At 41.5% G+C, this 12,482-nt stretch overlaps 1 protein-coding gene and 1 non-coding gene across 3 annotated transcripts; both read right to left on the bottom strand.

Moving 5' to 3' along the window:
• On the bottom strand, positions 1-12,017 carry PRXL2C (peroxiredoxin like 2C). 2 transcript variants are annotated; one of them, XM_060236411.1, is made up of 6 exons: positions 11,712-12,017; positions 9,976-10,044; positions 9,348-9,401; positions 6,911-7,016; positions 4,692-4,823; positions 1-374 (listed from the first exon to the last, which is right to left on the bottom strand). In XM_060236411.1, exons 1-6 carry the CDS (start codon positions 11,901-11,903, stop codon positions 247-249), a joined length of 681 nt encoding a protein of 226 aa, XP_060092394.1. In that variant the 5' UTR covers positions 11,904-12,017; the 3' UTR covers positions 1-246. The 2 variants fall into 2 exon arrangements, with proteins under 2 accessions (XP_060092394.1, XP_060092395.1); XM_060236412.1 differs by lacking the exon at positions 9,976-10,044 and having other exon boundaries at positions 11,712-11,910.
• On the bottom strand, positions 1,764-1,950 carry LOC132570629 (U2 spliceosomal RNA). The gene has a single exon (XR_009555338.1). It is a non-coding gene; the product is annotated as a U2 spliceosomal RNA (small nuclear RNA).
• Positions 12,018-12,482: the final 465 nt, after the last annotated feature.

A 12,482-nucleotide genomic window follows, 5' to 3' on the forward strand; every position in this document is an offset into this window, starting at 1 on the left:
TAGGCCATAACATACGTTTATTATTGTGAAGTAACGTATTAGGAAGACTTGGACATACAATTTACTATTCAAAACTAGTTCTTTGAATGCACAAGCATGAGGTCCTTCAGCCACTAGAAACCACCTTGATCAATAGACAGGAATTTTCCATTTAGTGATATAATAGTATCTATATCTCTGACAAATAGACTCCATTGCTGTACATCAGTTTCAGCTGGCCATCTGGGTAATTCTTGTTCCGGCAAATCATATATTAATAATATGAGATCTGTTTGTAAAATCTACTGTTTGAACTCCCGCAAGCTGCAAAACTGTATTAATGGGAGCATGACCCAACCGATTCCTGTCAAGGTGCACAAAGTGGATTTTATTACCTAAAGGAAATTAAATATTATTAATCAACACAAACGGAAAGTTAGGGTAATTGCTTTTTATTAGAGATTAAGAGTCAAGATGTACCTTCTTGTCTTGCTTGATCAGATGTAACTCATATGTACTCCTGATTGGGGCTTTTTGCATTTGTGTTGATTATATATTTAAAAACTAGTCACATATCTAGATAGTAATCACATGATTATGATAGATTTAGAGAAAGGTTATTCATATTTTATAAATATACACTACCAGGATAAGCAAATGAGATTTCTTTGGATGGAAGTTAGATTAGGTGAAATTTCTGGTGGGGTACAATTTGAGCTTTCTGAAAATCCCTAAAAGCAGTGAGACAAAAACCTGAAACCTGGTTCCTTTTTTAAAATATTACTCATTGTATCATGATTAACACACAATGTTAGAAACATTGATAATTTTAGCACTTATTTTTACAGTAATTGCAGGGTTAATTTTTACATGCCTTCTTAATGTTTTACATAATAAAAATAATTGTTTCTTTTTCAATAAAAGATTAAAGTCTCTTAAAGGTTTTTGGTCTGGTTTGCTGGTTATAGTTTAAAGAACTGATGCTTTACTAGTTGTCTTAAAGGTTGATAACAAACCCTTAATAAATAAAACTTGGAGAATTCTGCTGCTGAACAGTTTGAATAGTTTGAAACAGTTTAAAATTTAATCCAGATTAGCTCTGACCTGGATAGCCCAGACAAGCTTGATCTCATCAGATCTTGGAAGCTAAGCAGGGTTGACTTTGGCAAGTACTTGGGTGGGAGACCTCCTTGGAATACCAGAGTTTGAGGCAGGGGCAGGCTTTATTCAGCCACCTCTTTGAATATCCTCCATGCCTTCCAGGTCTCACACATGTACACACACACATAAAAAAAATACCAAAACAATTAATCCATATTCTTTAATTGGATTTGTACAAACTATTATTACAGTATCTCTGTTTTTCCCATACCATGTTGTAGGCAACATAGTTCGCAGGTTAGATGTAGATTTAAGAGATGGCTAAAATTCAATCTCAGCTACAGATATACTATTTTATTTTGTTCTAGGTGACAAAAATATACCACATCCTCATTATCCCCATATCCACACTATCATAAATTTATTTTACCACAATGAAATAAAAGGGCATAGACTTAGAGCTGGGGCAAATGGTCTTGTTGAAAGGAAAAAGTATGGCCCAACAATATTAAAGAATTCTTCTAAACATAAATTATGGGAGATATGTGCTGTACCTTTGAGCTGGGGGAATTACACAGTACAAAACAAAACAGCGTGAAATAAGATCCATGATCTAGAAGGTCTGGACTAGCCACTAACCCCGCCCCCCCCACTTAAGAGCTATGTATTACCTACTAAGCATCTGTGATAGCTATAAGATATGTGGCTGTGCAACACTTACATGCACAATAGAAATGCTCTCTAGAAAAATAGTTGCATTTTCCCCTAGTGATTAAATAGTCCTTTTGGTTTTTACTCCTGCCAAAAAAAGAAGGAAGGTTCCTGGATCTGATACTACACATGATCTTAGCCGAAAGGCCAAGAAACAATCTCTTCAAAAACAAATGTGTAATAATTGTGCATTTATTGTGTGTGGGGGGTGGGTGGGGTGGGAATCAGGCTGTCTGGAAATTGGCCAATACCACAAGGCTTTTATTATGTAATGGATGATCTTATGTTGCAAAAGTCATTTTGCATTTCTCAGCTTTTAAGATGTGGATAGAACATAAGAGAAGCCATGTTAGATCAGGCCAATGGCCCATCCAGTCCAACACTCTGTGTCACACAGTGGCCAAAGTGTCACACACCGCCACCACCTCCTGTGGGAATGAATTCCATATGAATAGACCTAGAGAAAAATGTCCTGTCCTTTTAACAGTGGCTTTATTAGTGAAAATCGGGAGCTGTTCATGGCATGAAAGTGAATGACATTGCCTGGTAATCAAAAGATGCACAGGGTAATCCAGCTCTCCCATTGGCTATGGGGGTACACTGTATAAACCATTGGCCCATCAACCATCACTGAAGGCGTGCTGCATTCCATTGGCTGCGGATTGAGCCACTGCTTCACAGGAGAGAAAGAAAGTTTACTCTCAGTTGGCTGACGGAGGTAGGAGGAGAGAAACTGCCACAGAAAGCCTTCCCTCAATTGGTACTGCTTCATAGAAGAGATAAAGAATGCCTTCCCTTGATAGGCTGAAGGAAGGAGAAGAAGGGAAATGGCCACAGAAAGCCTTCCCTCAATTGACTGAGGGCTCATCCCCCTCCCCATCTGAGGAACCAAACAGCCAGAGAGACATAGACAAAAAAAATGACATCCCTTGGCAGCAGAACAATGTTTTATTCTAGTAGGGTTGCCACTAAAATTTTATTTTTCATTTCCTTGACTTTCCCTGACCAACATTTGTCAATTTCCCTGACCACCATTCAAATGTAACCACAAATTAAAAAATGAATAGATCATGTTGCATTAATGCAAGCCTTAATGAAATGTTCCACTCTACAACTACAACTACACAAGTCTCAACTGCAAAAATATTTGTCAAAGTAAGAGATTTAATATCAGCTTCTTTCAACATTAACTGCAGCAATAACTTTTGCAATTGCACCAAAAATTACACCAAGATACAAACATCAATTTAAGTAAACCCTGAATGCTAACAAGTAGGAACTTTCCAAAGCTGGGAAAGTTTCACTTTCGCTTTCTGGTTCTAGAAAATGTAATGAGCAGATCAGCAGCAAGAAAGGAGGTGGAGTTTCAGCAATCTAGAGAAGCAGACAACCCTCATTTGCAATCTTTATGCATGGGAGAATTCAGGAAAGAGGGTGAGAAAGCTGGTACTCTGTAAACTCCATCAGGAACAAGCAATCATATTTGCAAAATTTACTTTGCATGGTGCAGAGTAAATCATTGGCCCATCAATGGCGCAGAGTAGAAAGTGCTAGTTGTCTGTGAAATCCAAAAGTGGCAAAACTCATTTCCAACTCTGTGACAAAACGTCCATTCCATACACAAGCATGACCCAAAAACATGCTTATCTTTATATGTAAGTTAAATGCAGTACTAGCAGGGAGGGATGAAAACAGCTAGATGTTTGAAGTTTGTATATTGCTAAACGTTTAAACTACCCTTGCTTTGCAAATGCTACAGGCAGACCTTGGAAAACATGCAGGTACAGAGCTCAACAGAAACATTAGGCTGGTTGCTGGGGCTGGAGCTGAGAAAAAGGTGGCGCTGGGAAAAGGCTGAATATCATTCCATAGAGTCCACCCTACAAAACAGTTATTTTCTCCAGGGGGAGAGAGATCTGTTGTCTGGAGTTCAGTTGTGATACCAGGAGATCTTCAGACTCCACCTGGAGGTTAGGCAACCCTAGGCCAGGCTCCACCTGGAGGATGGTTACCCTAAGCATGGCTGCTTGCTACTGCTGCTGGGAAGGGGATAGGGTTGCCAACTCCAGGTTGAGAAATTCCTGGATATTTGAGGGGTGGAGCCTGGAGAGGGTGGGATTTGAGGTGGGGTGGGACCTCAGACAGGTACAATGACACAGACTCTACCCTCCAAACCAGCCATTTCATCCTGGGAAGCCATTGTTGCCAATCTCCATGTGAGGCCTACAGATCACTCAGAATTACAGTTGTTCTTCAGATAGGCAAATATCAATTCCCTTGGAGACAACGGTAGACTCTGAGTCATTATACCCTGCTGAGGTCATCCCCCCTGTGACAGCCAGTGTGATGTGGCAGTTGGCTCTTCAGAGAATGGTCTGCCAGACTCAGCTTCTTGCTGTGTTAGTTGACTGGGGAATTCTGAACCAGTCACAGAATTTCAGCCTAACCTGCCTTACAGGGTTGTTGCGCAGATCAAAAGGGAGAGAGGAAAATGATGTAAACTGCTTTGGTTTCCACTGTGGAGAAAGACTGTACTTTTCCGAGGTAAAGGCTACAGAGAGGAAGGAGGAGATGAAAAGCAATCTATGACCACATCTTTTGCCCCCCATCCCTTCTTTCTCAATCCACCTGCTTTCTCTGATAACCTACCCCACATTCTCCATTTCCCTTCCCAGCAGCTGCCTTCTTGACATACCTTACCTCCCTCTATCTTTCCCTTCCTTCCCCAGCCCCTCTCCCGCTGCCAAGGCCATGACACTCACCCACAGGAAATTTCTAGTGTCCACTGTATTTCTCTTCACAACAGGCCGTATTACAAGTCTTTCCATATTTTGTGAGGTATAGCCAGGAAAGAAAAGGTAAACACAATGTCTTTATTCTTACTTTTTAAAAAGTCTTACCTGGACCTAAAATCAAAGTTCCTCCCTGCTGAGCTGGATCTCCTTGGAAATCAAATGCAGGGCTAGCCATTGCTCTCCACATGCTCTTAATGCTTCCTGATAGCAGGTTGGATTTGACATGAGGACTCTGCGCTGGAATAGTGTAATACAGAAGATGAAATATACCTGACTTGAGAATTTACATTTGCTCCATAAGTGCACTAGGCAGCAGGGCTTTTTTTTTTGTTGAAAACGCCCAGCAGGAACTCCTTTGCATATTAGGCCCCACCCCTCGATGTCACCATTGTTTCACACAGGGCTTTTTTTGTAGAAAAAGCCCAGCAGGGACTCATTTGCATATTAGGCCACACACCCTGACACCAAGCCAGCTGGAATTGTGTTCCTGGTCATTCTTGCTCAAGAAAAGCCCTGCCAGGCAGCAATCATGTATAGAGCAAGTAATTCAACTGAAATCAATAGTCTTAATAGCAATTAAATGTACTTAAGTATCATACAGCTTGAATATCTGAAAAGCCCATCTGAAAAACCCTGCTGCAAATGTGCAGTGTGCTTTCCCCTCCTTTTGCAAATAGGGGATGTTTGGGAGGGTGATCCTAAATCTGCTGACAGAAAGATAAGCCGCAAATATGTTATATATGTGAGTTGCTTCTTGTAAACCCTAGGGTTTGAACTAGAGATCCATGTAATTTATGGAAGCAATTCAAGGGTATAATATTTGTCTCACTATTTATAGTGTTCCTGATGATAAAAGCTCAGAACCTGTGAAAAACCATAGGGGAGTGGAACAATAATTGGGACATTTTCTCTGACCCAAACCTCCCTCTCTTAGGGGCTTGATCAGGACATTTTCCTCATTGGCTTCTATTTTGGTCTCTCTCTTTAACTTATGGTCAGCCACTGTCAAGCGTTCCAATGGAAAGGAACATGCTCAGTCCTAAAAAAGCCATTTTTGGTATACGAAAGGAAACTTCTGTATATACAGAAACCCCAACGTTGTCTGTAACTTCCCTGCCTTCATGATAGGGTTGTCAGGTCCAACTCAGGAAATATTTGGGGACTTTGGGGCTGGAGCCAGGAGACTTTGGGGGTGAAGCCAGGAGCAAGGTTGTGACAAGCATGACTGAACTCCAAAGGGAGTTCTGGCCATCACATTTAAAGGGACCATGCTCCTTTTAAATGTCTTCCCTCCACTGGAAATAATGGAGGATGAGGGCACCTTTTTGGGGGGTTCATAGAACTGAACCCCCTGATCCAATTTTTTTGAAATTTGGTAGGGGGAGTCCGAGGAGAGGTCCCAAGTGCTATGCTGAAAATCTGGTGCCTCTACCTCAAAAACAGCCCCCCTAGAGCCCCAGATACCTACAGATCAATTCTCTGTTATACCCTATGAGGACCAGTCTCCATAGGGTATAACTGAGTGCTCAGCAGACATTCCCCCCACCTGTTTTCTGATAACTCTAAAGCAGGGGGAGGGCCTCCAAACCAGGGGATCCCCTGCCCCCACCTGGGGATTGACAACCCCACATCATGGCAGGGATTCTTTCACTGTGAAGTCTGCTATTAGAAGGAACAAACTTGGCCCTATGATTCATTGGGGGGTGGGGGTGGGGGATAAATGGTTTGGAAATCCTCTCTCCTTAAATCGTTCCTTCCTGGATTCTATAGGATCTCATGGGCTTGAACTGGCACATTTTTCTTCTTCCTTAGCTAACTCTCAGTTGCTTTCAATATTAGCCCTTTTCACAAGTTACAATGAACACACAGAATTGCACACTTGATTGTTTTGAGCCCCTTAGAGGGAAGGGTGAGATAGAAATAGAATCTAATAAATAATCAATAATTTTGAATACATGCATTCAGTAATTCTCACATTAAATTCAATACATGTAAGGCTGACCAGCTGACTGAAACCACACATTTATCCTAGTACTGGTCCTTGGTTTCATTTGTAAAGTAAATACGCATTAGTTCTTTTTTACAAACTGGTGTATACAAACATACATGTACGCTATATGATCATTCACTTTTAACATGTGAACAGGGATAATTTGAACTTCTTGGACCATATTTGGTCCTCATACAGCCACTTTTTAATTTACAGAGTCATATTATTCTGCATCCCTACTACCCACTTTAAATTCAATATTGTAAAAATGGTGTTAACTACTCTTACTTGCTTCTTTTTGAGCTGTGGTCTCTAATCTTATAGTAGTGCCTACCTGATGTGATGGATGCTTCTCCTCTTTTCATGCCAAGTGTTCTATAAATCTCCCTCTCAGGATCTACAAACATTTCATAGGGGTAACCTGTTAAATTACAAAATGGCTGCAAGAAATATATAAATATCATAAGAATACATCAGAAAGTCTTTTATACTTCCTGGAAAACTAAAACTGCACTTTTAGGCTCACTTAAAATATCCCATTGAATTCAATGAAACTTTCTCCTGAGTAAACATAAGGCTATGTTCCATGACAGTCTTAAAGCCTTATTATTTACATAAAATATTTATTATCCACCTTTCTCCCTTGCAGAACAAGGCAGCTTACAATATAAATAAAGCAATGATAAAAACACAATAAAAAGAATATGAATAAAACAACACATAAAATCACATAAAAGGTCTCAATTTAAAAACGCCAATCAGGACAAAATAAACAAAACTAAATCTGCCAAATGCAGTCATAACAAAAACTAAATCTGCCAAATGCAGTCATAAACAAAACTGTCTTCACCAACCTCCTGAAAATGTGAAGGGACCAGGAATGCCTCTCTAGGGAGGCTGTTCCATAATCATGGGGCTGGCACCAAAAATACCCTCTCATGTTCCTATCCGACAAACTGCTTTGACTGGTGAAACAGTCAGGAGGGTCTCTGCCTGCAATCTTAATTTCCATGCAGCCCTTTAAAGGACAAAACCAACACCTTGAACTGGGCTCTGGAGTGGATTGGTAATAAGTGTAATTGCTGTAGTATTGGGCTGATCAGCAGTGCGGCTGCAGCATTCTTCAGCTTCTGAACACTCTTCAAGGATAGTGCATTGCAATAGCCCTGTCTAGATGTAATTAAGGTATAAATCACTGTGGTTAGATCTGACTTGAACCAAGAACAGGTGTAGCTGACACCCCAGCCAAAGCTGGGCAAAAGCACTCCCAGACATTGCAGTCACCTGGTTTTCTAAGGTGACTGCTATATCAAGCTGTACTCTCAAGCTGTGAACCTGATTTTTCAAAGGAAGTATTACTCCAGGAGAGATTTTGAGAGCCTGGTCTGCCTTTCTACTAACTCACAGAACCTCTGCCTTATCAGGATTAAGTTCCAGCTTGTTCACCCTCACCCTACTGACTTCAAGCATTGGTTCAGAACATCAATGGCATCCTCAGAATTATGTGGAAAAGAAATGCAGAGCTGGGCATCATTTGCTTATTGATGACACCACAGCCCATACCTCCTGATGACCTTTTCCAGTGACTTCATAGACATAGCATGAGAAACAAGATGGAACCCTGTGGCACCTCACAGGCCAACAGCCATGAGGCAGAACGGGAATCTCCCAATGCTACCTTCTGAGGACACCCCCCCACTCCCAATAGGACCTGAACCATCATAACATGGTGGCCCCTTAGTGCTGAGAAGTGGCTCAGTAGGATTCTATGGTTGATAGTATTGAAGGCAGATGAGAGATACAGCAGAAATAGCAGCATTATGTACATATGAACATATGAAGCTGCCTTATACTGAATCAGACCCTTGGTCCATCAAAGTCAGTATTGTCTTCTCAGACTGGCAGCGGCTCTCCAGGGTCTCAAGCTGAGGTTTTTCACACCTATTTGCCTGGACCCTTTTTTTGGAGATGCCAGGGATTGAACCTGGGACCTTCTGCTTCCCAAGCAGATGCTCTACCACTGAGCCACCGTCCCTCATAGTTATAAGTTCAGCATTTCAAATGCAACTGGCTGCAGAGGGCATAAAAGTGAGTATTCACTTAAGCTTTCAGTAAAGTTGATAGGTATTTTTGTTAAATAAAATCAAACACATTTACTCCAAGATACTTAAAAGCAAGACCTGTGGAAGCCAGTTGCATTTATTCAAATGTATTTTAATATAGATAAATCATAGGATTGCCACCCTCCAGGTAGAGCCTGGAGCTTTCCCGCTTTTACAACTGAGCTCCAGCTGGCAGAGGTCCGCTCTCCTGGAGAAAATGGCTGCTTTGAGAAGTGGACTCCATGGCACTGTGCCATGGCCCCTCCAGTCCCCAAACCCCATTCTCTTCTGGATCCCACACCCCAAGTCTCCAGTTATTTTCCAACACAGACCTGGCAACCCTACCTTTATGGAATACAAATGTATTGGGGGGTTTTCACTTCAACTTTGCTACCCAAACTCAGCTGAAGTCACAATTTGGAAAATCAGCTCCTAATTAAGTGCCTGGAGTTGATTTACACATGCTGCACAAATAATTACATTGCATGAATTTGCTTTGATATAATTATTAAACTATATCCTATTTTAATCCTCTTCCAAGTATGGTGTCATTTGGCTGCCACTTGTTGTGGGGAAATAGAAGAAAAACAAGGAATCTTAGGAGATAAAGAGGGCTCAATTTAAAATAAATATTTTAATGACTTATCACAGATTTCCACTTGTACTTACCTTAATATGGTGGTGTGATGACTGTCCGATAACTACCAATCTTACATTTGCATCCTAAACAAAAATACCACGTAAATATCAGTCTCAAAACTGGTATCAGTTCTTATAGAATGAACTAATACTCACCATGAACATTTGGGTTGGATTTAACAGCTGTGGATATTAGTTTCTCCAAATGATACACTATGTTTGTATGACCACAATAAAGACACAATGGTGTTGAAAGCAGGTATGTTTTTGGATTTGGGTGCCAGTTTTCTTATTCTATTGATGAAAAGATCTGTTTTCCAGACTGATTACTGTTAACTATCCCAAATCAATAGTATGGAGTAGAAACAGGGAATAAAGCCAAAGGAAACAATAGTTTAATGGAACTATTAACAACTTGGTACTAACATTAAACAAAAAGTATTTTAAAAGCTGCAGAAAAACAACCACAAATACAAAAACCAGTCGAGCTTCTTAAAACTCATAACATCCCTTCTAATCTTGATGACACAAACAGATTCAGAGAGTGTTCAATATCTAACTCATTCACAATGTGTATTATATAGTGACTGTAGACTAGTGTAAAACTGGAATATTGTCTTCCCATATTCTGAAAGATAGTAAGAATTGTTTAACTTACTTGTAAAAATTCCTTGGGAATTTTCCCCAGATCCTCCACATATTCCTTACAGACATAACACAAGAAATGCTGAAAAGATCCAAGGGGGATGTCAGAGCATTCTACTGTGACACACTTATTATGTTAAAAAAATAATGGAGAAATCATATTTCACCACTGGAAACTGGAATGAATAGTGTTGATCTCTGTGGCTCGGGTTCATACTTATTCCTATAGAATATCTGACAACAAAGAATTAAATCCCCCCCCCCTTGTGGATCAAAGGAACTAGATTTTTTGTAGAGACAATCAGGTTATGTTCCTCAGGAAGTGATTTCAGGGTGCAGCCAACATGCTCATTTATTTGGACAAATGAAAATAAAAGGGGGTCTATCTAACTGAAACAACAGAGGCTGATGGAATTGTAATTGAAACTGAAAAGAGACAAAAATGAATGATGTATACACACATGATCTAAAAATGGCTAGCACAACCAAAAACTAAGAATTCAATAAAGCCATTTGAAGATGCTGTAAAGATGAATTCCCCAGCCAGTCAGTGTAAATTATATGGAGTTAAGCAAATGTATAACAAATCCTCGAAATCACTCATGGGGAGGGAATGGTTTTACGATGATGACAGTCTAGTCATTGAAAAGTGGGCTATAGGCGGGTGGGACAAAGAAACCCTACAGAAACATTACCCACAAGGAAAAGGCCAACTCAGAATCAGCTTCCAAAAAAAGACTGGGGTAAAAGCAGTCTTAAAAAACCCAAACCTGGGAACACTCCAGGTGGGGTGGGGGGACCAAAGTTTAAACTAAAGAAACAACTCCTGTGAAAAACAGGAGATAGACTGAAGAAGTATGGGGCGTGAATAAACACATCCTATGCAGAAAGGGCCACTCCAGTCACTAAATCCACTTCATTTCACTCTCTTAGAGGGGTTTGGTCATCTATTTTAAGCACAGCCACAGCTTCCTTCCCAGACACTTGCAGGCTGAATCCATGCCAGTTTGCATAAATGCAAGTCTCACTGATCTCCATGTGACTTATTCCAAGTATAACCCACCCTCTCAAAAGTCACGTAATTTTTTTAAAAATCAAACCAAGTTAAGAAGATAAGGGGGAAATGTGCAAGCTTTTAGGTTCTCTGGTATTCCTAATCGGGTTGGATGTTAAAAAACCACATGTGTTTGTTTCAGGCCACGATGTTGAAGTCTTTTTCAGCTGGGAGATTTGCAGATTTAAGATACAGGTGGGTGCTGGGCCTGAAGCATCTTTTCTCTGTCCCCATTATAAAGGACAGATGACAAAAAGTTCTGAAGAATTCAAAAGTTCACACACTATTTCGTGTCTTATGATCTGGCTTTTGGGAACGGAAGTTTCTCTTCGGACCTGGAACCCTGCTTCTAATTAGGCGTGCCTAGCTCCAGTGCAGGCAGTTCTTACAGCGCCTCAGGTAAATCCCGCCAAGTTTAGTAGGAACCCTTCCAAGCAAGGGTTCATCGGATCCAAGCCGGTTCCTCCACGCTATTTCAAGGCCCCTTGTTTTCTAGGCTTTCAGATTTCTGATGGCAAATTTGAGATTTCCTTCGGACCAGTATTTTCAGTTGCTTAAGGCTTCCTGAAGCAGCTCTAAGGTGGGTCCCAAACATACATTTCCTGAATCCCCCCTCCCTTCCACCCTTCCTAGGCTCCTGGGTTTCTGCTTGGAGGCTCCAGCCCAGCTGGGCGCGGCATGACTGCGTCTCTCACCCGCAGGAACACCGCGATGGTCTTTTGCTGCTCGTAGAGGGCCCCGAAAGGAATCCTCTTCCCGGCAGCGTCCACCACCAGAAGCGAGGAGGCGTCCCGGAGCTCCACCGGCTCGTCTGCTGTGTTCAGCCACTGACTTTGCCGGCTGATTTGCCGTGTGACGGGCGGCCTCTCCTCTGAGGGAGCTGCCATGCCGGGGGTTTGCCTAGGCTAGCGCGGCCTGGAAAGGGAGGAGGAGGAGAAGAAGAAGAAGGTGGCGCGGAGCTGAAGCGGGATACGTTGACTCCGAGGAGTGCTCGTCATGCCAAAGCAGCTGGGAGGGGATCTTGGCTTAAATCCTCGGCCAATAGGAGCAGGGACGAAAGCCAGGGCTCTGGGTGCCTCCGGAGCACGTGGGAGAGGCCAGTCGTGCACTTCCACTCTTTCTGCTGTCCTGGCTTCCGTTTTTTAGCGGCGCTGAGAGCTTGTGGTGGGGGCTTCACAGAAAATATCCTGAACAGAGCGTGGTGTTTTAACTTTAACTTTTTTTGTTTAAATCACAAAGCCACTGGTATTAACTTTGTGCTCCAATAGTAACAAGTTAAATGTTTGAATGAAGGATGAGTGAGCGGTGGTTTGAACGCTGTAGTCGAGATCAGTTCAGGCTGTACGTAGAATTCTTTGTTGGAATAATACTTTTCAAGTGAAGACAATATTCATTTATTTAGTAGGCTTATATTCCACCCTTTACCATAACGGACTCAGGGCGGTTTACAACAAATTGAACAATAA

The sequence above is a fragment of the Heteronotia binoei genome, chromosome 4 (genome assembly GCF_032191835.1).
Source record: "Heteronotia binoei isolate CCM8104 ecotype False Entrance Well chromosome 4, APGP_CSIRO_Hbin_v1, whole genome shotgun sequence".
Taxonomy (NCBI): domain Eukaryota; kingdom Metazoa; phylum Chordata; class Lepidosauria; order Squamata; family Gekkonidae; genus Heteronotia; species Heteronotia binoei.